The 27,637-nt window shown below is 44.7% G+C and overlaps 1 protein-coding gene across 1 annotated transcript; it reads left to right on the forward strand.

Annotated features, from left to right (window-relative positions):
• Positions 1-996: 996 nt before the first annotated feature.
• LOC137377225 (proepiregulin-like) lies at positions 997-27,637 on the forward strand. Its single transcript, XM_068046775.1, has 5 exons — positions 997-1,123; positions 20,368-20,454; positions 21,471-21,594; positions 23,427-23,573; positions 24,261-27,637. Exons 1-5 carry the CDS (start codon positions 1,087-1,089, stop codon positions 24,397-24,399), a joined length of 534 nt encoding a protein of 177 aa, XP_067902876.1. The 5' UTR covers positions 997-1,086; the 3' UTR covers positions 24,400-27,637.

The following is a 27,637-nucleotide window of genomic DNA, read 5'->3' on the forward strand; positions in this document are numbered from 1 at the left end:
TTTTACTAAAGTATTGAGCGGACAAAGGAACGGAAGATGCTTTCTTGTACTGACATGAACAACAGCTCGGTGAGTTGTTGGAAGCCAAGAAGATGCCTTTTGGAATGAAGTATCTGCTATCCATGGCCTAACCTGCACCGAGTCCTGTTGACTCGTCACTCCCTGTGTTCACTGACCTACATTGACTTCAGATCTGGCTATGTTTTGATTTCAACATTCTCATCCTCCCTATCTTTGTAACCTCCTCCAGCCCTAGAACCCTCTGAGATCTCTGCGCTCTTCCAATTCTGGCCTCTCGCACATCCCCTGATTTTCATCGCTCCACCATTGGTGGCTGTGCCTTCAGCTGCCAAGGCCCTAAGCTCTAGATTTCCCTCCCTAAACATCTCCATCTTTCTCTCCTCCTTTAAGACCCTCCTTAAAACCTACCTCTTTGACCACGCTTTTAGTCACCTGCCCTAATATCTCCTTATGTGGCTTGGTGTCAAATTGTGTTTGATAATCGCTCCTGTGAAATGTTTTACAACATTAAAGGTGCTATATAAATGTAAGTTGTTGATATCGTTGTTAAATGATCTGTTTCTGTGCCGTATATATTCCAATGTTGATGTTTGGGTGATTTTGTTTTGTTTTAGATATATTTGATTTAAAGTGATAGACAAGGTTCCAGAGGGCTCGCGGATTGGTTTCTAGTGCACAACACCAGATAGTTAAATGCCTATTCAGGGAGAGCTCCTGTGATGTGGGTTTGATTTTCACAACAGGAGCAAAATAAAACTTACATTGTTGTTTCCCTCAATGCCCACACTCTTTGTTTGGGATACTGTTAAATATTGACATACATTGTCAGCAAATATTTAAAAGGATAAGGAATTTCCATAGCACAAAGATAAATATCATTACTATTTATTAATGTTGCAACTTCCACTTGAACTGCCTGCCAATAAATACCTGCACACAAAAGTGGGATGAGCAATTAAAACTAGGTTACTGTTCCAGACTCAAAGAGGGAAAATACTTCCTGGATCCAGCAGTGACTCCACAACTGCTGAGTTCTCCAGTGTTTTCTTGAAATCCACCTGAGATATGGCCAGCACCGAAAGGATCCTGTTCCTTGTCTTAGGTAAGGACAGTATCTTACATTGTTTAAATGAGCTATAGTGGAAAGGGGGCTGATATTAATTGTACACAGCAAGCTTCAGTCGATCATTTGTAATTTCCTTGGCCGGTTTCACTGGCAGTTTCGGTGAAAAGTTATAGGGGCTTAAATGTAATGGTATGACTCTCTTAGAGTCGAGTTCTCTGTGTGGCTGAAGTGCAGATCGTGAATGGAGATAGACAAGTCAAGTCTTACAAATGTTCCCATTGCATTTAAACTAGTGAACAGAGGGTAATAGAGACACAAGGGCATGAGCATAGATTCTGAATGTGAGTCGGGTGGAGTTCTCCACCAGGAGTGTTAAACCTGAAAAGTTAACCCTGATAATGCTTTCGATTTCACTACACTAAAGATCAACGGCAAATCTCCTCCCCGCTTTTATTAGAACAATGAATGTTTTTCTTTTAACTGTTAACTTTGCTGAGAGATTAATGGGTTGCTACAAGAGGGTCTTTTATTGAAAGGCAAAACGCAGTTTGGAATGGGAATACTGTAGGTATGTCACCGCACAGTTCAGATGGAATTTAAAAGCAGAGTTATCCGCATCTTTAGCACAACTCTCCACAAGCCACAACACGTGTTCACCCAGTTAATGTGAAATACTTAGAAACTCCTCATACTCATTGTGTAAGAGGCTGTTTGGTGAGACCACAGTTTGAATGACGTCTGTCGTTGAGATTTTACTTCAAGATACACAAATTCTCCTCCGCCCACGGTAGAAAGATCTTACATTTATATTGCACTTTTCCGCCGATGAATTACTTTTGAAGTATAATTGCTACTGTAATGGAGGAAACACAGGCAGCCAATTTGTGCACATTAAGCTCCCACAAACAGCATTGTGATAATGACCAGATAATCTGTATTTTTAGTGACCTTGGTTAAGGGACAAAAATATCTGTCAGGTCACAAAGGAGAACTCCCCTGCTCTTCAAATAGTGCATAACAATGAATTTTGTTCGCCTGAGCGGGCAGACAGGACCGTGGTTTAATGATTCATCTGAAATGTGGCATATCCAACAGTGCAGAATTCCCTCAGTACTAAACCCTCCAAGATATCTGCATTCCTCTAATTTTGGCCTCTTGAACATCCCCAATTAGCTTGGCTCCACTATTGGCGGCCATGCCTTCAGCAGCCAAAACCCTAAGTTCTGGAATTCCCTCCCTAAAGCTCGCCTCTCTACTTCTCTCTCCTCCTTTAAAGTTGTGCCTTAAAACCTATTTCTTTGCCCAAGCCTTTGGTCATCTGTCCTAATATTGCCGTCTGTGACTCAGTGTCAATTTTTTGTCTGAAAGCTCTCCTGTGACGCGCTTTGGGGCATTTTACTACATTAAAGGTGTTATATAAATGCAAGTTGTTGTTGCCTCAATATTCAACCACATTTTGAATTTCACTAATGTTATTTCCAATCAAGATGTGATCTGCATACTTACACAAAGCTTTGGTTTTCAAACTTACTGACAATGCTAAAATAGGGGGATAAACAGTGAAAGAGAAACATTAAATTTACCACAAAAATGATCAATTCTACAGTCTCTTCATTGGTTATAGAGCACTTTGGGACATCCCGAAGTCTTGAAAGATGCTATATAAATGCAATGTCATTCTTTTTAAATACAAAAGTGAAATATTGCGGATGCTGGAAATCTGAAATAAAAACAGAAAGTGCTGGAAATACTCAGCAGGTCAGGCAGTATCTGTGGAGAGAAAAACAGAGTTAACGTTTCAGGTCGATGACCCTTCATCAGTTCTTGTTCTCCTTTCACTCGAAATAATATTCAGGGTTTATTTTATTTAACATTTTGTAAATCCTCATGCGTTCTCTCCTTAGCTACCTTCCTTCGAGAGTATAAAGTTTTGAGTTTTTCTAACCTTTTCTCATAGCCTCATCCCTTTATAGTTGGGATTGGTGTTGTTTCGTTTCTCTGTACTTTCTTCAATGTATGTACATCAGTTTGTGACAGGGTGATCAGCATTGAGCACAGTATTCTAACTGTGGTCTGTCCTATGCGCAGTATAGCCTTAGCATCATTACTTGTAGACTTCTACTGTGCTAAACATTCCAGGACTCTTATCAGCTTCATAAGTTGTTTCCCCTGTAGTGTGTGAAAATGTTATATCCACCATTATGCCCAGATCCTTTTTCAACTCTCTGTTTTAACTCAGATTGTTTTACAGTAGACATATGACGCATGTTGTTCGACAATGTGCGTAACTTCACATTATATACAAGTCTTCCATGTGTTAAATTTCAATTGCCATTCAGTTGCATGACTCATTTGTCCATTCAATTATGTAATCTATTGGTTCATGCAATTGAATAATCTGATCTATATCCTCAATGTAAACTTGAGGAACAGAACCTCATCTTTCAACTAGACTTTCCAGCCTTCTGAATTCAACATTGAGTTCAACAATTTCAGGTTATAACCCCTGCCCCTATTTTTTCGGACAGCAGCTGTTGGTGACGGTTCTGCTTTTCCCATTTTTACCTCCTCCAAACCCATCTTTTGTTTCTTTACTTGTGTCATTGCATCTCCTTTTGCCCTGTGCCATCATCCTATCTGTCAGTAAATCTCTCCTGTGTTCCATCCTTTCACAGAGCTTCCCTTTTGTTCTGTCCTTCCTCCCCACTTTCTCTGCCTTTGAACTTGTTCAAAACCTGTTACGTCGCTAACTTTTTCCAATTATGATGAAAGATCATCAACCTGAAACGTTGGACTGCATTTTCCCATGGGCTTCCGGTCTTTGATATTGGGACCAAATGGGGTCCCAAGCCCGCACTTGCCGGCAGCGAGACGGGCAGTGCTACCTTCCCAGAGGTGGCCTCCTAATTGGCTGCCTCTGTACTCACTGTCCAACTAAGGGTGGCGGGCACCCCACCCGATGCTGTTGACCAATCAGAGAGTCAGCAGCTCTGGAGCCTCGACAAGCCCACCAGGAGAGCTGGATGCTGCTGCGGCAAGTCGGAGACCGCAAGGGAGGCTCAACATGGAAGTGCCCCCGCTGGCCAACACAGAAGGGCTGCACTGAAGACTCCTGAAACTGGGAAACCACTCCGCAGGATCAGACACAGCCACGATTGTGGCCTTTCATCCATGGGCCCTGTCATTGGGCACGGAGCCTCCATTTCTTTTACAATGAGCAGGCGGGCTCCATACACAGCAGGGTGGGGGCCACTCCACTGGTGGGAAAGTTCCAGCGATGCTGCAAAATTGTCCCTAATTGACCTTAATCACCCTAATTGGTTCCCGCCTCCATGGACTGGTAGCCGATCCTGGAAAAGATCCGCAGCAGCGGGAATGGGTCTGCGAGCCATCCTGAATTGGGTCCCCACTATTTTCCTGGCACCCCTGCCTCCAATCCTGTCTCCATGGGGCCAGCAAAATCCAGCCCAATTATTAACTCTGTTTTACTCTCCACAGATGCTGCCTAACCTGCAGAGCAATTTAAGTGGCCCCTAATTTCCTGATATGCAGAGCCTGGGTCATTAATGTAGATTACAATCATTCAAAACTCAAGTACAGAACTGCACTCAGTACCTCCCCTAAGTCTGATTTAACCCTCTCTTGTTCCTATTTTTGCTCAACTTACCTCTTATCCCATTCTATATTCTACTCTGGGTTATTGTAACTTTTAATTGGACCACTTTCATGTAGAACTTCATCAAAAGCTTTCTGACAGTCCCCCATCAACTTTATCAGTGAAGAAGTCAAGGAGGTTTGTAGATATTCTCTGTCTAAAATCTAAGCCGGCTATTCTTTATTAAGTTATCATTGCGGCCAATGTTGTCAAGTAGAAATCATTGAATAGACATGGATAGGTGTGGCTATATACACTAATTTTAGTATATAATACCGTACAGACACTCACACAATCTGGGTAAATGTACTTTACAGGTATATTTACTGAACAAACATCTACCAATGTTCAATAATCAAGGAAGTAAAGAATACACAACAATCAAATAAACCTCGCACATTCTGCTTTTTGTTGTACCATCGTACCAACACAGGCATGAAAAAGGTTAAAGTTCACATGCATACACCTTGTGCATTTGGGCATGAGATCGCATGGCGTCGACTACTCATTTTTAAAATTTTTAAATGTCATTCATCACATCTTGATTCTCAATTTGCCATACGTGGCTAATGTAATGTAGAGAAACCTCTCCAGCGTACCTCTTTGAATAATTTTAATTATCTTGTCTGTTACTATCCATCCTTATCTCTAAATCTTCCTCCAACCCTACAACCCTCCGAGATCTCTGAGCTCCTTCAATTTTGGCCCCTTTTGTATCTCTGATTTCATCACCCCACCATTGGCAGCCATGCCTTCAGACGCTAGAGCCTAAACTCTGGATTTCCTCCCCAGATGTCTCCGCCTCTTTTTCCTCCTTTAAGATATTCCTTAAAACCTTTCCCTTCTGTCCTAATTTTTCCTTTTATGGCTCAGTGTCACATTTTGTCCAATAACGCTCCTGCGAAGCACCTTGGGATGTTTGACTATGTTAAAGGGGCTATGGAATGCACGTTGTTGCTTCATTAATGTTCTGAGAAGGACACTAGAGCAGAGCGCACTGTTAATTTACAAATTAGGGCCCTATGATGTACATGAGACAGCAATTGAAATTTTGGGCTATGAATGGGCAGTGCATGCAACCATACCCCCATTCGTATCAATGTTGGGTGACCTAACAATGTTGGGTGTTCTTATAGGGGCCGTGCAAAGTAAGAAGCTATTCTGTTTTTTGCTATTGTGGGGATGGTGGTGGCAGGAAGAACAGGAATGCTTCTCCTGGTCCCGCAAAAATACACCAGACCATACATTCCGCACCCTCCCTTGATGATCCTCCTCCCAATCCTCCAACTCTCAGCTTGCTCTGTATAGGATCCGACTAATTTCTCACCCGGTCCCAACTGGTGAGTACAAAAGTAAAAATAACAAACTTTACAGCCAGTGAAATAATTTTTGAAGTATAGTCAATGCTGTAATGTAGTGAAAGACAGCAATCAATTTGTGCACAGCAAGCACCCATAAACATCAATGAAATGTTACAGGTGTTAATTGAGGGCTAAATATTGGCCCAGGACAGTGTGGAGAACTCCCCTGCTCCTCTTCGAAATAGTGGTCATGGGATCCTTTATGTCCACCTGAGAGGGCAGACAGGCCCTTGGTTTATCATCTCATCTGAAAGGCGGTATCTCCAACAGTGCAGCACTCCCTCTGTACTGCACTAGAGCACCAGCCTGGATTTTGTGCTGAAGTTTATGGAGTGTGACTTGAACCCAAAATCTTCTGACTCAGGCAACAGAGTGCTACCCACTGAGCCAAGTCTGCCATTGTACATACCTGTAGACGCAACAGACAGGCAATGGGGACTGAGATCCAGTGCCGTGCTCATACTTTAATACTTAATATCCATGAATGATTAAGTGGGCACTGCTGTGCAATAGTGGGATGGACTGGTTGAACACTGAACTCCCAACAGGAATGTCACAGCTCAACCAGACCATTAGATAAACAACAAAAACTTGCATTTCTTTAGCGCCATTAACAGAGTAAGCCACCGCAAGATGCATCACAAGAGAAGCAAATTTAACATTTTGTCATATAAGGAGATATTAGGGCTGATGACCAGAAGCTTGGTCAAAGAGATAAGTTTTAAAGGAAGAGAAAGAGGCGGAGGTATTTATGGAGGGAATTCCAGAGCTCAGGACCCAGGCAGCTGAAGGCACGGCCGCCCATGGTGAAGTGATGGAAATCGGGGATGCGTAAAAGGGCAGAATTGGACGAGTGCAGAGATCTCAGAGGGTTGCAGGGTTGGAGGAGGTTACAGAGATAAGGAGGGTTGCAGGGTTGGAGAAGGTTATGGAGATAGGGAGGGTTGTAGGGCTGGAGGAGGTTACAGAGATAGGGAGGGTTGTAGGGCTGGAGGAGGTTACAGAGATAAGGAGGGTTGCAGGGTTGGAAAAGGTTACGGAGATAGGGAGGGTTGTAGGGCTGGAGGAGGTTACAGAGATAGGGAGGGTTGTAGGGCTGGAGGAGGTTACAGAGATAAGGGTTGTTGCAATTTTGAGGTATGAATGGGCAGTGTATGCAACCACACCCCCATTCGTATCATACAGAAGAGTGAGGCCATGAAGGAGTTTGAAAACAAAGATGAGAACTTTAAAATTCGGCATTGCTGTACCAGGAGCCAGTGTAGGTCGATGAGGACAGAGATGATGGGTAAACAGGACTTGCTGCAAGTTAGGACATGGACAGCAGAGTTTTGGATGACCTCAAGTTTACAGAGGGTAGAATGTGGGAGATCAGCCAGGAGTACATTGGAATAGTCAAGTCTAGAGGTAACGAAGACATGGATGAGGGTTGCAGCAGCAGATAAGCTAAGACAGAAGCAGAGATGGGCAATGTGACAGAGGTGAAATAGGTGGTCTTGGTGATGGAGTGGATATGTGATCAGAGGGACTATATAACAGAAAGATTTTCCATTCAAACTGTCCTTGAGCTAACAGCTAGAATTTTCTCCATTTTCATTCTACATTCGTCCAGACAGTAGGGAGGTAGCTCATTCCCAAATCCTTTCTAATGGTCCCTGTAGATGACTAGTATGTGTGAGTTGCACAAATGTTGGATTACCCGAGCATCAATTCTCGCTGCTCTCCCTGCTGGGAGATTATGCAGCCTATGCTCAGGATCACTGGTTGTGGTTTGTATCTGGAGTTGAGCATAGGATCAAACCTATGCTATTTCATTTACTGGTATGGATGTCTAATGTTTCAGTGTTCAGCCACACATCCCCATCTCCATCGTTCATTTTATTATTTATGATGCAGTCAAGGCACTTAGAAGAAAGGACCAAGATTTTCAAACCATTTACAGTCTGAGGACCAGTTTAAATTAAAGGTGTAATGCAGCAAATACATAGCCTGAAATGCTAAACCTTTATAAAACTCTGGTTCATTCTCAGCTGGAATATTGTGTCCAGCTCTGAGCACCACACTTTAGGAAGGATGTCAAGGCCTTGGAGAGGAGGTTTACAGAATTACTTTGAATTTTACAGCAAAGAACAGGCCATTTGGCCCACCTGGTTTGTGCTGGTGTTTATTTATTTTTTATTCATTCATGGGATGTGGGCGTCGCTGGCCAGGCCAGCATTTATTGCCCATCCCTAATTGCCCTAACTGAGTGGCTTGCTAGGCCATTTCAGAGGGCATGTAAGAGTCAACCACATTGCTGTGGGTGAGTCACATGTAGGCCAGACCAGGTAAGGACAGCAGATTTCCTTCCCTAAAGGACATTAGTGAACCAGATGGGTTTTTACAACAATCGACAATGATTTCATGGCCATCATTAGACTAGCTTTAAATTCCAGATTTATTAATTAAATTCAAATTCCACCTTCTGCTGTGGTGGGATTCGAACCCATGTCCCCAGTACAATACCATGGGTCTCTGGGTTACTAGTCCAGTGACTATACCACTACGCCACTGCCTCCAAACAAGTCTCCTCCCACCTTACTTCATCTAACTCTATCCACATACCCTTCTATTCCTTTCCCCCATGCGATTATCTAGTTTTCCCTTAAATTCATCAATGCAATTCACCTCAACCACTCCATGTTGTAGCCAGCTCCACTCTGTAATCATTCTCTAGGTAAAGATGTTTCTCCTGACCGATTTATTAATGATTGATCTCCCGCACAAGTGGAAATATCTTCTCTATGTCTATCCTCCCAAAACCCTTCATAATTTTTAAGACTTCTATCAGGCCAGCTGTCTTCAATTTTCCATTTACTGGCCCCTCCCCCAATTCCCCCATTTACCAGAATGATACCAGGGATGAGTGATTTCAGTTACATGCATAGACTAGAGAAGCTGGGGTTGATCTTCTCAGAGCTGAGCAAGTGAAGAGGAAATTTAATAGAGGTATTCAAAACCATGAAGGATTTTGATACTTTCTCCCTGTCCACCCTCTTTCTGCTGGCAGGGGGGGTCAGTAACCAGAGGACACAGATTTAAGATCTTGGCAACAGAACTGGGGGAGATGAGGAGAATTTTGATGAGCCCGAGTTGTTGTGATCTGGAACGCGCTGTCTGTAAGGGTGGTGGAAGCAGATTCAATAGTAACTTTCAAAAGGGAATTGGATGAATACCTGAAAAGGATTTTTTGAGGTGCTATGGCGGAAACAGCAAGGGAGTGGGACTAATTGGATAGCTAAATGGGGCTGGCACAGGCATGATGGGCTGAATGGCCTCCTTTGGTGCTGCACAATTCTATGATGAATGCACATGAAACCTTCCAGGGAAGAGAATGTACCTGGATATACCATATCACCAGCTAAAGTTCCAAAGTGAAACTCCCAGTTTTTATGATGGTTTCAATCAGTGTGTAATAGCCTCGTTGCCAAGTGTAATAAGCCAAAAAAATAGCTCAATTTTTTGCTGCAGTGTGGTATATGAGGAATGCAGGGCCGCACCCAGACTAAACTATTTGCAGGCTTCAACAATGCAAAGAGGTGACATAGGGTTGAACTAAAAGAGAACGATTGAGTACCAATTATAACAATATGCATAAGCATACGTGGCAGGGAATTATTTTCAATGACAAAAAGGAGATTATGTTGTGAATTAAGCCTTCGATTCCAGGTGTTACAGGAATTATCCCTTCTGAATATCACAGATACATTTAAGGGGAAGCTGGATTAACATGAGGAAGAAAGGAATAGGATATGGTGATGAGGTGAGATGATGAGGGATGGGAGGAGGCTCGTGTGGAGCATAAACTCTGGCACGGAGTAGTTGGGTTAAATGGCCTGTTTCTGTGCTGTAAAATTCCATGTAACAATAGAAGGTCTAAATGATATATTTTTCGCTCCATGTGCCTGGAAGTCACATACTAGTGTATGGCTTTCCCAGGTCTCTTGTGCGAATGACCGTTCTTCGCACAGAGTGCTGGCAGGCTCATTAACTATAGACGCACCAAAGTGAAACCCAAACCCATTCTCACATCAAGGGCAATTTTCTGGCGACACATTGCGAGGGCAGACCCTAAAACTGTCTGTGGTGCATGTTGAGCGCATGCTGCATGGCAATTTTCCATGATTTATTGGTCAGAAAAACGCGCAAGCCCTGAACTTTCTCAATGGTCCGACTGTACGCTCAGCTTAACTCCAACATAACTTAGGCGGAGCAATCCACTGCAAAAAGTTCAAACCTTTTGGGACATAACCTTAAAATTCGAGCCAGGCCGTTCAGGGATGATGTCAGGAAGCACTTCTTCACACAAAGGGCAATGGAAATCTGGAACTCTCTCCCCCAAAAAGGCTGTTGAGGCTGGAGGTCAATCGAAAATTTCAAAACCGAGATTGATAGATTTTTGTTAGGTAAAGGTATTAATGGTTACACAACCAAGGCGGGTGGATGTATGTAAAATGCTGGACAGCCCTGAACTAACTGTATGGTGGAAGAGCCTCGAGGGTTGAATGGCCTCCTCCTGTTGCTAAGGTCTGAAGATGCAAGAATCTGGAGACGTGAGAGCCGATTTTCAGCTGGCTTTGTAAGGATCAGGACCTCCATCTCCCCTTACATGGCAAAAAGAGGTGGAGACTAGCTGTGCTGGTAATCTCTGCATTGCAAGGTTCAAATGGGATCTTGATTATCACTGGACATCAGTGCACAGAGGGATAAAACATACTCCAAAAACTTGAGCACAGAATCCAGGCTGACAATCCCAGTGCAGTACTGAGGGAGCACTGCACTGTCGGAGGGTTAGTACTGAGGGAGTGCTGCACTTTCGGAGGGTCAGTACTGAGTGAGCGCTGCACTGTCGGAGGGTCAGTACTGAGGGAGCACTGCACTGTCGGAGGGTTAGTACTGAGGGAGTGCTGCACTGTCGGAGGGTCAGTACTGAGTGAGCGCTGCACTGTCGGAGGGTTAGTACTGAGTGAGCGCTGCACTGTCGGAGGGTTAGTACTGAGGGAGTGCTGCACTGTTGGAGGGTCAGTACTGAGGGAGTGCTGCACTGTTGGAGGGTCAGTACTGAGGGAGCACTGCACTGTCAGAGGGTCAGTACTGAGGGAGCATTGCACTGTCGGAGGGTCAGTACTGAGGGAGCACTGCACTGTCAGAGGGTCAGTACTGAGGGAGCACTGCACTGTCGGAGGGTCAGTACTGAGGGAGCGCTGCACTGTCGGAGGGTCAGTACTGAGGGAGCGCTGCACTGTCGGAGGGTCAGTACTGAGGGAGCGCTGCACTGTCGGAGGGTCAGTACTGAGAGAGCACTGCACTTTCAGAAGGTCAGCACTGAGGGAGCACTGCACTGTCAGAGGGTCAGTACTGAGGGAGCGCTGCACTGTCGGAGGGTCAGTACTGAGGGAGCGCTGCACTGTCGGAGGGTCAGTACTGAGAGAGCACTGCACTTTCAGAAGGTCAGCACTGAGGGAGCACTGCACTGTCAGAGGGTCAGTACTGTGGAAGCGCTGCACTGTCTGAGGTACCGCAGTTTGGACCTTAAACCAACTCTCTGGTGGATGTAAAAGATCCCATAGCCACTATTTGAAGAACAGCAGGGGAGATAATTCTGGTATCTCTTAAAGTCAATAAAAAAAATTAATGGTCATCATCACATTCCTGTTTGTGGGATCTTGCTGTGTACAAATTGGCCACCGTGTTCCCCTACATAAAAACAGTGACTACGTTACAAGAAGTATTTCATTACCTGTAAAGTGCTTTGGGACACCCTGAGGTTGTGAAAGGCACTATAGAAATGTAAGTCTTTACTGGGTTCTGATAGACTTTGACGGACTAAATTCATGGTGAATGGATCTCTCTGGATGGGGGTCTGTAGGGTGTTGAGGGCGGTGCAGGAAGGTAACGCAGGAGTCAGACTTTATGTCAGGTATGTGTTGGAGATGCATGTGAGGTGGAGTGGCCATCTAGCAGCTTTAGCTGTGTCCTCCTGCTGACCCCCAGTAAATGCAACCAATAGATCTTTGGCGCCATTTTAAACATAAATTGAAAATGGTTAGAAAAACCAAGCATGGCCAAAATTTCTGAGATGCATTCCCAGCGGGTGTGGCTCTAAACTATTGACCTCTTTTTTTTCCTCAAAAATGTACTTTATTCACAGAATCTGTCAGAAAATACATTACAAAACAGTTCAAAACGGCACTAAGTTGACATTTCAGAAAGTGCAAAGGAAATCAGTTTTCTTCAACACAGGAGTGAGTTGCCTCACAACCTTTCCATTCCATTTTACATGCCATGTACATTTTGCAGCAAACCCATATTTGGTGTATACAGCCTGAGGGGTTTCCCATGGATCCAGTCCCTCGGTTCAGCTTGGTGGGGGGACCTTACACTGTGGTCTTTCCCCATTGAGCCTTTGCTGCGGCTGCCCCAAGCTTTAGTGCGTCCCTCAGCACGTAGTCCTGGACCTTGGAATGTGCCAGTCTGCAACATTCGGTCGTGGACAACTCTTTGCGCTGGAAGACCAGCAAGTTTCGGGCAGACCAAAGGGCGTCTTTCACCGAATTGATAGTCCTCCAGCAGCAGTTGATGTTTGTCTCGGCGTGCGTCCCTGGGAACAGCCCATAGAGCACAGTCTCCTGTGTTACAGAGCTGCTTGGGATGAACCTCGACAAAAACCACAGCATCTCTTTCCACACCTGCTTTGCAAAGGCACATTCCAGAAGGAGGTGGGCAACCGTCTCTTCCCCACCACAGCCACCTCAGGGGCAGCATGCGAAGGGGGTGAGACTCCAGGCATGCAGGAAGGATCTGACGGGGAGGGACCTTCTCACCACCAGCCAAGCTACTTGGTGCTTGTTGGAAAGTTCTGGTGATGAGGCATTCTGCCAAATGACTTTGGCAGTCTGCTCGGGGAACCATCCGACAGGATCCACCATCTCCTTTTCCCATAGGGCTTTGAGGACATTCTGTGCAGACTACTGCCTGATGGATCGGTGGTCAAAGGTGTTTTTCTGCACAAACATGTCCACAGCAAGGTCCAATTGGATGGAGCGTTCCACGGCAATGTGGCCAGACCTATCCTTCGCAACACCGGGGTCAGATAGAACCTCAGCATGTGGTGACCCTTGGTGTTTACGTACTGGGGCTCCACACACAGCTTGATGCAGCTGCACATGAAGGTGGTCATCAGGATGAGGGCAATGTTGGGTACATTTTTCTGCCCTTATCCAGAGGTTTGAACATCGTGTCCTTCCGGACCCGGTCCATTTTGCATCTCCAGATAAAGCAGAAAATGGCTTGGGTGACCGTCACGGCGCAGGAGTGGGGTATGGGCCAGACCTGCGCCACGTACAGCAACAACGTGATCACCTCGCACTTGATGACCAGGTTCTTACCCACAATGGAGAGAGATCGCTGCTCCCACATGCTGAGTTTATGGTGTATCCTGGCTACTCGTTCCTCCCAGGTTTTGGTGCACACCCCGACCCTTCTGAACCATATCCCCAGCACCTTCAGGTAGTCTGACCTGACAGTGAAGGGGACAAGGGATCAGTCAGCCCAGTTCCCAAAGAACATGGCCTCGCTCTTGCCGCGATTTACTTTGGCTCCCGAGGCTAGTTCGAACTGGTCGCAGATGCTCATCAGTCTGCGAACGGACAGCGGATCCGAACAGAAGACGGCGACGTCGTCCATGTACAGGGAGGTTTTAACCTGAGTGCCTCCACTGCCTGGGATTGTCACCCCTCTTATGCTCGCATCCTTCCTAATAGACTCAGCAAAGGGTTCAATACAGCAAACAAACAAGATAGGGGACAGAGGACAGCCCTGTCTGACTCCAGATTGGATTGGGAAACTTTCCGATTCCCACCCATTGATTGAGACTGCGCTACTAATGTTTGTGTAGAGCAGTTTGATCCAATTGCAGATTCCCTCCCCAAACCCCTTTTTGGAGAGCACGTCCATCATGTATGTGTGAGATATCATACATACATACGAACATACAAATTAGGAACAGCAGTAGGCCACTCAGCCCTTCGAGCCTGCTCCGCCATTCAATAAGTTCATGGCTGAACTGATTACTCCACATTTCCAACTACCCCCGATAACCTTTCACCCCCTTGCTTATCAAGAATCTATCTACCTCTGCCTTAAAAATATTCAGAGACTCTGCTTCCACCACCTTTTGAGGAAGAGAATTCCAAAGACTCACGACCCTCAGAGAAAAAATTTCTCCTCATCTCTTTCTTAAATGGGCGACCCCTTATTTTTAAACAGTGACCCCTAGTTCTAGATTCTCCCACAAGGGGAAACATCCTTTCCACATCCACCCTGTCAAGACCCCTCAGGATATCCTGCCACAAGCCTTCTCCTGGTCCAAGCTGATGAGTCAGGTGTCCACCCTCCTGTCCCGTACATAGGCGATCGTATCCCTGAGTAGCGTGAGACTATCAGAGACCTTCCTGCCGGGTACAGTACAGGTCTGGTCAGGGTGAATCACCAACTCCAGAGCAGACTTGACTCGACTTGCTATGGCTTTGGACAGAATCTTGTAGTCAACATTAAGCAGTGAGATGGGCCGCCAATTTCTGATTTCTGCCCTCTCCCCCTTCCGCTTGTAGATGAGGGTGACGATGCCTTTCCTCATGGATTCTGCCATGCTGCCGGCCAGGAGCATACTCTCGTATACTTCCAGCAGGTCCGGGCCGACCCAGTCCCACAGGGCCGAATACAACTCGACCGGTAAGCCGTCGCTTCCGGGAGTTTTACTCGTCTCAAAGGGACTCGACGGCCTTTGTCAGCTCGTCCAGAGTTAGCGATTTGTCCAGACTCTCCCTCATGCTGTCATCTAAGACCTCTGTGATAGACAACAAGAAGGACTGGGAGGCTCTGCTGTCTGTGGGCTTCTCATCGTACAGACTAGCATAAAAGGATTTGCTGATCCTTAGTATGTCGGACTGCGAAGACGTTACCGAATCATCCTCTTCCTTCAGGCTGCTGATCACAGAGCTCTCTCTGTGTACCTTTTGGAAGAAGAAACGCTAGCACATCTCATCCTGCTCGATGGAGCGGACTCTGGACCAGGAGATGATCTTGGAGGCCTCCGTGGCAAAGAGCGAAGCCTGCTGGCTCTTCACCTCTTGGAGGTCCTCCTTGACCTCGACTCCCATCGATTGCAGCTGGAGCAGATTTTGCATTCTTTTCTGGAGTCGGGACATTTCCCTTTGTCTCTCTCTTGCCCTCTGAACACCCTTGAGGATAAAGAACCTCATGATGTTTGCTTTGATCGCTTCCCACCAGTGAACTGGAGACTCAAAGAGGGGTTTCACGGTTCTCCAACCTTTGTAATCCCTTTTGAGTTCCTCAATGTTCTCTGGGGTTAGCAGTGTAACATTCAGCTTCCATGTCCCCCTCCCAATCCGCTGGTCATCCTGTAAGTGACAGTCGGCCAGTAAGAGGCAGTGGTCAGAGAAGAACACCGGCTTGACGTCGGTGGATCTGATTGTGAAAGCACAGGATGCAAACAGGAAGTCAATCCTGGAACAGGCAGACCCATCCAGTCTTGACCAGGTGTATCTACACGGCACTCTGTCTGCAGGTTTGCTGAAGACGTCGTGCAGTTTGGCATCTTTTATTGCTTCCATTTGGAATCTGGATGTAGCGTCCAGTTTGCTGTCGTCACTGCCGGATCGTCCAGCTGTATCGATGATGCAGTTGAAGTCACTGCCTAGGATGACCGGCCTGGACGTCGCCAGCAGCAGTAGGAGCTGCTGGAGGACCATCAACCGCTCGCTGCATTGAACCGGGGCGTACACGTTGATTACCTGGAGCGGAGCATTGTTGTACATTACACCTGCTAGGAGGAGGTGACCGCCCACCACCTCCTTAACTTTGGAGATGGTGAAGTTGCCTCTGTGCAGTAGAACACCGAGGCTGGAGGAATGGGAATCATTACTCCCTGACCAGATTGATGGCCCATGGGCCCACCATCGTGACCATTGCCTGTCGGTTCTGAGGTGCAGGATTCCACACTCTGGCAGAAACAGCAGGTCGGCTTTGACCTTGGCAAGGTAACCCAAGGTCGAAACACATTGCGTAGTGGATTTAACGCTATGTACGTTAATCAAAGCAATCTTTATATCCATTTTAAAGTTGGGTGTTGCTTACCACACCAGGTGTCCTTGCTAGTCCCAGTCCTTGGGTATGTTCCTGCATACCCATGTACACAAGCTGTTTCACATTCATCAAGCTCAGAAACCCCTCCTGGTTACTCATGGGGGTTTTGTTCCACTGGAGTGACATCGGGGGGTGGCGGTGGGGGGGGGGTCTTGTAGGCAGCAAGGTTTGGGATGTCCTCTGATGTCGGTGTATTTCCCCTCTGTCCATCCTTGAAGACATCACTGCTCCCTGCTTCCCGGAGCTGGAGTGCACCAGACGCTTCGCTGTTCTCAGTCTCCCGGAGCTGGGGTGCGCTGGGCATCTTGCTGGTTTCGGTGCTTTGGGGTTGGGGCGCGCTGGGCCCGTCACAGCTTCCAGTGCCCTGCTCCTCCAGCTCCTTTGAGTTCTGCTGCTTCTTTTGCAGGTGCCGTCTTTCTGGCCCTTCCTCATCCAATGAGGAGGAGCTGCTGTAGTCTGTCTCAGACGATAGCCTCCTCTTTCCACTGGTTTGGGTGGTGACCTGTTCCATTTTTGGAGGCTTCTTCTTTGTGGTTTTCCTTTGTACCACTTGCCACTGGCCTGTTTGTCCATCTGCTGCCTCCTCCTCCATTGATTCTGTCTGTAGAGGAGGGGTTTCCGGGCACGGGGTAGGTGTTGGGTCACTGGTTGCAGCTGCCTCCCTTTTCTTCTCTTTCTCAGATAGACTTTCGTCACTGTGGGGAGGATTGCTTGTTTCCCTCCCAGCACCAGACATGTTCACTGTTCCTTCTCCCGGCCTTTCCTTGGACCTTGCCGCCTGTGCATAACTGAGGCAGCGTTTGGGGCAGGTTTTGTAGATGTGGCCTGCCTCACCACACAGTTTGCAGCACTTACTCTGCTTACAGTCCTTGGTCTGATGGCCTTCCTTCTTGCAGTGCTTGCAGATGACTGTCCTGCAGTTGGCCCACACATGACTAGATTTGACGCAGGCACAACTCTGGGCTGCCCCGCATAGACCAAGAAGGCTCGACTTCCCCCGATAGCGAAGCTGGAGGGAGGATGGATGATGGCTCCGTTGGCATCGACCTTCAAGGTCACCTTGACCTGTCGCTTGCTGGTCCAAATCCCAAACGGGTCCTTGACATCAGTGCTGCTGCCGGCCACCTCGACGTACCTGGCGAGGAAGGTGAGTACATCCACCACAGGAACATGGGGGTTTATAGAGGTGAATTGTCATCATCCGGTCACGTTGTGACGGCAGCATGAAGAGCGGCTCCACTGTGAGGATGGACAGTGACGCCTGGTTTCCCTTCTCCTTGAACACCTTCAGGAAATTGATGCATCCCGCCACATTCTTGAAAGTCACGTCGAAATAACCACTGCTGGGGAAGTCCTGCAGACAGAAGATGTCCATAGCTTGGAATTCATAGCAATCAATAAGGATTTTCTTAATGAACAAGGTACGGTCAACCGGTGCACCTCCTTCCTTATCCTTCACCACCATCCGAACGGTGTCACGCACTCCCTGGCCTGAAGCTGTAGAATTGGTTACAGCCATTTTGCTCAAAACTTACCTGGAACAGCATCAAAGGCCACTGATCATGGTCTGTCACCATCAAGACTATTGTCCTCTCCGTCCTCCCCAGTGTGTCTGCTGGAAACTTCCACACTGCTACTCTCCTGAACAACATCCAACTCAGCCTAAGCACTGGAGCCTGCAATCTCATTTGCTCTAATTTACGAGAGGTTGATTGGCATTGCATTAATAATTATCATATTGTTAAAAAGGTACTTGCACTCTTAATTTTTCAGGCGTAATTTTCTGCCGTGAGTACAATGGGAAATTTAATGTGCAAATCTAGGAAGTTCTTAACAGTAACAGGGAGGCTAAGGGTGAGATGCTGTTTCAGCAAAACAAGCTGCAATGCAGCCTAAATCGACCAGCATGTGTAGTTAACACGCTGTTTTTTTTTATCCAGCCAGATCCTGCCTATTGTGTTTGGAATTGCAGAACACCTAGTGGGTTTTGATAACTATTTAGATCAATTATTCAAAACTGTCTTTCAGAAATCATGAAATGTTTTGTGGCTGATCATTTATAGTGATGTGTTCTTGTGACAATTCGCTGCATGCTAGATTATTTGTTCCAGTTGTGGATGGCTCCCTAAACTGTTGCAAAATGACCAATACTACATGTGAATTTACAAGTCCTAACCTCTGGAATTCCCTCTCTAAGCCTTGCTGCCTCTCTCCTCCTTTAAGATGCTCCTTAAAACCTACCTCTTTCACCTGTTCTAATATCGCATTATGTGGCTTAATGTCAAATTTTATTTCATAATAGTCTCTGTGAAGTGCCTGGGATGTTGTGCTAAGTTAAAGGTGCTATAGAAATGCAGGTTTTTGTAGTTTTTGTCAGCAGTTAAAGTAAGATAAAGAAAGACTTGCATTTATATAACACCTTTCATGACTTCAGGATGTCCCAAAGTGCTTTACAGCCAATGAAGTTCTTTTGAATTGTAGACACTGTTGTAATGTAGGAAATGCACTGACCCAGAATGGGATGCCCACCAATATTCAACCATTTCCTTCCCAATGTGCCTGTTACTAACAGTGGAATAACAACAAGTTGTACTTCTGCCTTTAACATAATAAAACACCCCAAGGCGGATTAGCGGAACGTGATAAAACAAATTTTGACAATGAGATATTAGGGTAGATGACCAAAAGTTTGGCAAAACAGGTAGGTTTTAAGGAGCATTTTAAAAGAGGCGGAGAGGTGTAGAGAGACGGAGAGGTGTAGAGAGGCGGAGAGGTGTAGAGAGGCGGAGAGGTGTAGAGAGGCGGAGAGGTACAGAGAGGCAGAGAGGTACAGAGAGGCGGAGAGGTGTAGAGAGGCGGAGAGGTGTAGAGAAGTGGAGAGGTATAGAGAGGCGGAGAGGTGTAAAGAGGTGGAGAGGTGTAGAGAGGCGGAGAGGTGTAGAGAGGGAATTCCAGAGCTTAGAGCCCAGGCAGCAGAAGGCATGGCCACCAATGATGGAGCGATTAAAAGCGGGGATGCACAAGAGGTGAGAATTGGGGGAGTGCAGATATCTTGGAGGGTTGTGGGGCTGAAGAGATTACAGAGACAGGGAGGGGCGAGGCCATGGAGGGATTTGAAAACAAGGTTGAGAATTTTTAAATCAAGGTGTTACTTATCTGGGAGCCAATGTAGGTCAGCGAGCACAGGGGTGATGGGTGAATGCGACTTGGTGCGAGGAAGGACATGGGCAGCAGAGCTTTGGATGACCGAAAGTTAACTGTAATAAAACAAACATTCATATCTGCTTGTAATAATTTTGGCTCAACAATTGGAAGTGCTGTAGTAAGGAAGATCTAATGAACTGGAACTTTTGAATGAAACAAGAAGTGTTATTTCAGGGAGGTAAATGAATTAAGGCCACATGAGCCAGTGAAGTGGAATGTGACCAGTATGGAGACTTATGACTTTCACCTCCAAAGGCATGTCTTAAAAACAAGAAGATATCATGTGCCAGGCCAAAGGGTGAATCATTATCGGCCAGCCTGTGTGCAGTCTGCTTGTATGCAAATGCTTTGTGGCACCTCCGAGCAGCTTTAGAATTGTAGCCTGTGGTGTTCACATTATTTCGTAATATTCAAATCTTACTTCCATATCTCCATGGTAGTGCAGGCTCAGTCTTGTCTCAGTGAGTCACATTCTCACCTCTCAGTGAGAGGATCCCATGGATTTAAGGTAATTGGCAAAAGAACCACAGGGGAGATGGGGAGAATTATTTTTACACAGTGAGTCATTATGATCAGCAATGCGCTGCCTGAAAGGGCGGTGGAAGCAGATTCAGCCATAACTTTCAAAAGGCAATTGGATAAATACTTGAAGGGAGAAATTTTCAGGTCTATGGGGAAAGGGCAGGAGTCATTCGAATAATTGGATAGTTCTTTGAAAGGGCTGCCACAAGGCCGAATGGCCTTCTTTTCTGTATGATTCTAAATGTAGTGCTTTGGGATATGTTAAGGATATGATCAGGTACAATCTCAAAGTAAGCTGACTTTTTCACCAATTTTGCCCCTTTTGTCAACAGAATTTTGCCTGTATCACATCAGTGAAAGCACAACAATAGTTCCACGGTGTGTTCCAGGACAGCTGGGTAGTGAATGCAACACCACAGGTAAACAATATCTCTTCTGCCACATTTTTATACTTTGCCCAATACCTCAACTTCATACATTTCATACAGTTATTTTGAGAGAAGAATTCAGATCAAACTTTTGAGAAACAAATTGGAACTGGAACTGGCATATAACAGATCATCTCTCCACCCTGTCTCATTGGCTATCTCTCTCTATTCTGTCTCATTAGCTTTCTCTCTATATCCTGTCTCAATGGCTTTCTCCCTCTATCCTGTCTCATTGGCTATCTCTCCACCTTGTCCCATTGGCTATATCTATCCACCCTGTCTCATTGGCTATCTCTCCACCCTGTCTCCTTGGCTATCTCTCTCCACCCTGTCTCATTGGCTTTCTCTGTCTATCCTGTCTCATTGGCTATCTCTCTCTATCTTGTCTCATTGGCTATCTTCCGCCCTATCTCATTGGCTAGCTCTCTGCTCTGTCGAATTGTTTTGCATCTTACTCTTCTTTTCCAATAACTTCAATGTCAGGTGCCAGCCTTGGCTCAGTGGGTAGCTTTCACTCCTCTGAGACAGAAGGTTGTGGGTTGAAGTCACTCTAGAAATTTGAACCCACAAAATTCAGGCTGACACTTCCGATGCAGTACTGAGGGAGTACTGCGCTGTTGGAGGTGCTGTCTTTGGAATGAAACATTAAGTGAAGCTCCTGTCTGCCCTAGATCCCACAGTGTTCTTTTGAAGAAAAGCAGTGGCATTCTCCCCAGAGTCCTGGGTCAATATTTATCCCTCAATCAACATCGCTGAAACAGATTATCTGGCCATTATCTCATGGCTGTTGTGGGAGATTGATGTCCGCAAATTGGCTGCCATACTTCCAGAAAACTTGGATGGGAAATAATGGGCAAAAAAAGTATATCAGGGATTTATTGATGCTCATGGCATTTGACAGGTTGCTTATATTAATTTTTTTCACCTATAATTTCATTTCAAATATTTAGGACATATTACTTCAAAGTCCTTTGCTACCCTGTTATAATGTATTCTTTTCCAAACAGCAATGCCAGTTGTGATTCCCCAGGCAGCTGAGATGAGGAGATCAAAGTGCCCTCCTGCAATCGAAGGTTATTGTCTTAATGGAGAATGTGTGTACATCCCAGATGAAAATTTACACTATTGCAGGTGAGAAAGAACATATCACACTGAAGTTTTCTAAATCAACGTGGTATTTGTTAGATTGGCAGAAAGGCGCATGTACATCTGCCATGAACACCGAAAGACGGGTCGGACGGAAATCGAACTGGAAAAGTTTCTGCACATTTCTTTAGGTTCAAAATTACAGCCACTGGTTTGGTTTGAGTCGGAAGTCTGGTTAACACCTGATCTGATTTTACTTCCTATTCAAGTCAACAGTGAGTAAAAACTGTAAAACGGGCATTTGCTGGACAGTAAAGTTAAAATTGGGGCTTATATTTTTGCATGGGCTATTTAGATGCCAATCCAAGTTGCCTTGACGCAACTGATTGTGATTGATGTTCTCATTGTCAGCAGACCTGTGATTCTTTTCTTCCACACAAACGTTTCCACAGTAACCCCTGTATTCATGAAGAAACACTCACTTTTATTCTGTGACATTTCCCCAGAGGCAGCCGAGACTGAGTATAGTCTGCTGGTGACGCAGGGTAAGAATGGAGGTTAATTGGAACAGGGTGGAGGGAGACACAAGTCCATCTTCATTTGAAATTCATACCTTCTGTTCGTATTTTAACATCACACGATATTATGTTATTTATAGTTAAAGGGCAAAACTCAATGGCAGTTTGGGAAGCAGTGAAGTCTCTTGTACTTAAAGCTGAGAAACTGGGGACTTACAAAAGCTGAAGCATTGTAATGCCACAGGTGCTGGGAAGTTTTCAAATATTCATTCTTGTTTTCAAATCCCTCCATCGCCTCTCCCCTCCCTATCTCTATAACCTCCTCCAGCCCCACAACCCACCGAGATCTCCGCACTGCTCTAATTCCAGCCTCTTGTGCATCCCCAATTTCCATCGCTCCACCATTGGCGGCCTTGCCTTCAGCTGCCTGGGTCCTAAGCTCTGGAATTCCCTCTCTAAACCTCTCCACCTCGTTCTCCTCCTTTAAGACGCTCCTTAAAACCTACATTTTTGACCAAGCTTTTGGTCACCTGTCCTTATATCTTACATAGCAGGATTTAAAATTTTTGTTAGCTAATGCTCCTGAGAAGAACCCCTAAGAGATTTTACTACTTTAAAGGCGCCATATAAATGCAATTTATTGTTGATGGCTGTAATTGCAGTGGAACAAATTTATATAAGCAGCATAAATTATAAATGTGGACATAGGAATTTCTAACAACAACAACTTTTAATTATGTAGTGCCTTTAACGTAGTAAAATGTCCCAAGGTGCTTTACAGGAGTGTTGCTGGACAAAATTTGACATGGAGCCACATTAGGATAGGTGGAGGTAGATTTTAAGGAATGTCTTAAATGGATAAAAGTTGCTAAAAAAGTATAACAAAAACATTACAACATGAAGTTCTGTACATAGGAAGTACACAGACTTAACATTTTTTGTTGTGTTAAGGTAGCTCTGGGGAATATACGATCATAGAAAAGAGATTAATTCACTACCGAGGGATTGTTGAATGATGAGGAAAAACAGCAAAGAGCAAATCCTTGACAGATAAGAGGCTGACTTGAAGGATTGGCTCAAATGGTGTTGTGGTTTATCTGCAGTCTCCAGTAAGGCTCCCCACTGGGAGAGGAGCACTGTAACATTTGCTTTCTCCACTATGGGCACTAGAACTCTCTCAAACATAGGAACAGGAGGAGGCCATTCAGCCCCTCGAGCCCCTCAATTACATCATGGTCGAACAGTACCTTAATTCCACCCACCTGTCTTGGCACCAAGGGACGGAACCAAAGGATTTCTGTGGTGCTTGTGTGATAGGTGTGCGAACCTTTTGACTAATTCCACATTTTCCTTCTCCAGGTGTGCAAAAGGTTTCAACGGTGCCAGGTGCATGCACTTTGAACTGGTTCAGCAACCAATGAGCAAGGAGGATGTGGCGCTGACAGTGGCTATAATATTCCTTGTTGTCGTGGGACTACTGATTGCCTCTTACTTGATCTATGTGAGGTATTTATTTTGGGGCATTCTTCAGAATCTGGAACGTAACAACGTCTTGCTTAGTTTAATTGCGCAAACAGAAAAATTGTAGAATTACATAAAATTTGCAGTGCAGATACAGGCCATTTGGCCCATCTGGTCTACACTGGTGTTTATGCTCTATACAAGCCTCCTCCCACCCTACATCTCACCCTATCAACATATCCTTCTGGTCCCCTTTCTCTCAAATACATATTTAGCTTTCCCTTAAAGGCATCTATACTAGTCACCTCATACACTCTCTGGTAGTGAGTTCCACATTCTCACCACTCTTTCGATAAAGAAGCTTCTCCTGAATTCCCTATTGGATTTATTGTTGACTATCTTATATTTACTTCTGAATATGGGTGTTCTAATTACAGCTTCTGGGTTATATCTTGCACATAAACCCTGGCAGTCTGGTACACAACGCCAATTATTTTGGGCTTATATTTCATTCTCACTGGGCTGTCTTGTTTGAAATTCCTGAGGTTTACAAAGGGCTGTTTTTAGTGCTTTTTCCTCATAGATGCAAAAAATGTGACCTCAACCACCTAAAAGGACAAGAGCAGCAGGCTCTTCACCCCAGTTGGACATCCTGCACAGTCAGCTGCTATTGCTTGCATGAACAATATCCTTATTGAATATCTAATGCCATACAATTTTATAATTTTACAGATGCAGGAAGAACAGATCCAAACATCAACCACATGACACAGATGAAAAAGATCCAACAAAAATTGAATCTGAAGAGTCGTTCCTGGGGTTGAACACGTTACCTTCAAACACAACATTTCAGAACGTTCTTTACTGCTAAACACAGAGATTTATTTAAAGTATTTAAAATAAATCTACTGAAAGATGAGAATGATGCCACCTTCAGCTGTAGGTGCATCAGTGCTACAAATCTCATAGACAAAGAGTCTTATTTACTGTGAAAACCATTCTCTTTCCTTGGAAATTTTGCCTCCTCCCATCTCTTCTGAGGGCATTGATTTCTTCCTAGAATTTTCTGGGATAATCTTGTCTATTCCCCTCCTGTTCTGAAGATGTTGACTCCTCCCAATGGTCTATTTGCATGGATAAAGCAGCTTATCCAAGTTGCTGTTATTCTTGTTTGAAGCTTTGCATTAACTGTTGGCAATGTCTTCAACTGGGGGTGGAAGAGGAGGAAGCATTGACCTGAGCCCATTCTATTCCTTATCCAATGTTCACACAATGGTGCTTCCAGCCTGCATGGGCTTCAACAAGGATCAATAACAGTGGGCAACTTTCCCCCACGTCTCAACCGTAATTGATCTGAGTGCTTGAGCATTGCAACCTTTATCGAAAACAAGCATTGACGCATAAATATTTTAGTGCTACAGCTAATTTTGAAAATCTTTCCGGGGGAAACCTTTCCAAATGCCAACTCCATTTCCAGTGCACAGGATGCGTACGCTTTGTGTTTGGAGCAGTTTCCTAAAGGACTTAGATAATACTATGAATTTAAAATGAGAACACTCACCATCTTCTTGAAGCAGATCAGCTTATTTTGTGACAAATTCATTTATATTATTTATTTACAGCTATGTATTTATGATATATTCTGCCATATGAATATGGAGAAATTGCCTTAGATTCCAGCAGAGGGCAATGTTTCTTTAACTGATCCAAGGAAGGAATTTGGAATCTCCAACCGGCAGCTTCAGTTTTTGATTATTAAGCTTGGGGTAGATCTGTGTTATTTCTTTTGGCTGCAAATTTCAGAATTTCATCCTTAGCCAGGAACAGATCTCAAATACAAGTCCATTATCTTTCTAAATTTTATGAATAATTAATATTTACACTTGAGAAATTAAACAATGTATTTATTTATTAAGTGTACTTTAAAATGATGCATCTTGGAAGGAAGAATGAGGAGAGGCAATATAAATTAAATGGTGAAATTTTAAAGGGGGTGCAGGAACAGAGAGACCAGGGGTTCACTTACTTCAGTTATGTAGAGAGACTGGAAAAGCTGGGATTGTTCTCCTTAGAGAAGAAACGGTTAAGAGGAGACGTAATCAAGGCATTCAAAACCATGAAGTGTTTTGATACAGTAAATAGGGAGAAACTGTTACCACTGGCAGGAGGGTCGGTAACCAGAGGACACAGATTTAAGGTAATTGGCAAAAGAACCCGAGGGGAGATGAGGAGAAATATTTTTACACAATGCGTTGTTGTGATCTGGAATGCGCTGCCTGTAAGGGTGGTGGAAACAGATTCCACAGTAACTTTCAAAAGGGAATTGGATAAAAACGTGAAAAGGAAAAAAAATTGCTGGGCTATGGGGAAAGAGCAGGGGAGTGTGACTAATTGGATAGCTCTTTCAAAGAGCCAGCACAGCTTTGATGGGCTGAATGGCCTCTGTGCAATATGACTCTGCTTGTAAAGGTGCAATCTGCAATCCATATTTCTGGTTGGGAGCCACACTTACCGGAATCATGGGTTAGATAATCAGGGCTCCAGTGCTTGTAACCCAATCTCCGATCCAAACTCTGCACTTGTGTAACTTTCCCTGGGATTACTGATTCATCCTAAAAGTATAGTTAGCCTGCAGCTTGCTCCCATTAATGAATTTTATGCTGTTCAGCAGATATAAAGGGAGCTGTTTTACAGGAATTCCCATTCCCATTATGTTGCTATGGTTCTTGTACTCCATTTAGTTGAAGTTGAGTTATTCCTTTACTGCAGTAGATGACTGAAAAATCATAAAACTATTTTAATCTAGCAGCTGGAATAACATTGCAAGTATGTTAAAAAAGCAATATTTTCATGATTTGAAAATTTTAATATTTCAGAACTAATCACAATTCCTCCCTCTGTTTTCACACATTGGAGCAACATTTCCAGTTTCTCCAATAATTCTTTACGCTGGCAAATATGTCAATAATGAAAATAAAGCTATGGTGCTATGGAAGTCTATTGATGTCTGTAGACAATGTGCTACTCACATCAATTTCTTTTTGCCTCTCTGAGGAGATTTTGTGGCTTTGGCGGTGGGGGAAGGGAGGGAGGAGGAGTTTATTCATGACCCTCGGGTCATCACAGTGTGTAGTGCAGGCTCGATATCGATGAACCAGCTGGTCTTTACCTGCCTGTCAACTATGTGTGTTCCTTTGATAGTTGAGTGGTAGAGATGTCCCAGAAACCCTTTCCTTTCCTGTAATTAGATTATTGACAGTCTGAATTGTAATTCTGTTGCTGCGTGAATCCCACTATTTCTGTCACAGGACTGTTAGCTTTATTAGAAACCTGCTATATACTCGTTGCCAAAGCAATCATCGGTGTATAATAGTGTTATGTAAATAGCTTGAATAGAGCGCTTTGCTTTCTTGATCCAAGTGCATTCCATCACAAATGTCTTACTCTCAATCCTGAAGCCACTGGGGGGAGTTTTCGCTTTTGGGCCCAGGGGGATCTGGGAGGGGTCTTGAAATCTGGTTTCCCCATGTACCTGTTGGGGGATGGGAGGGGGGTGAAGTGGTCATTGGGGTCTGTATGAAAAACATGTAGTCCCAAGTGAACCAATGCCAGATTCAGCGCTCCCTAACTCACTGGGCAACATTCAAGGTTTAGTGAAAATGTGAGGGGAGCGTGAAGCGGCTTAAACCGGCACAAACTACCCAGTGACACACTGCCCTCCTTCCCCCTTTCAGAGACCAGAAGCTACTGTGTGAGTCTTGTGGCTTGGCCAAGAATGGATTGGTGAATCGCTTTTATAATAACATATAAATTATTTAACTTTCACATTCCATGTACAGCACATCATCCTGAAAACTACATAAACACATATGGTCACTTAGTGAAACTCAGTCACTTCTATGAGAAAAGTATTGATCATTAAACATTAAGTCTGTGCAACCAAAATTATTGCTACCCAATTTATTGAGAATATTGAGATAAGCATGCAACATCAAGCATTGTATGGAATAGCATGTCGAAACTCTTTGTATTGCGATTATAAAAATGGAATCAATCTATGTATAGGTGTTTCATTTCTGTTGTTGTAACATTTCTGTATTTTCTTTACT

Source organism: Heterodontus francisci, chromosome 1 (genome assembly GCF_036365525.1).
Source record: "Heterodontus francisci isolate sHetFra1 chromosome 1, sHetFra1.hap1, whole genome shotgun sequence".
NCBI classification, from domain to species: Eukaryota; Metazoa; Chordata; class Chondrichthyes; order Heterodontiformes; family Heterodontidae; genus Heterodontus; species Heterodontus francisci.

What these genes read in the sequence shown, in the direction of transcription:
- LOC137377225 (XM_068046775.1), top strand. Translation starts at nt 1,087, where the DNA reads ATGGCCAGCACCGAAAGGATCCTGTTCCTTGTCTTAG. An exon ending in GAAAATTTACACTATTGCAG is followed by an intron (nt 21,595 to 23,426) that starts GTGAGAAAGAAC and finishes TTCCTTCTCCAG; the next exon opens with GTGTGCAAAAGGTTTCAACG. An exon ending in TCTTACTTGATCTATGTGAG is followed by an intron (nt 23,574 to 24,260) that starts GTATTTATTTTG and finishes ATAATTTTACAG; the next exon opens with ATGCAGGAAGAACAGATCCA.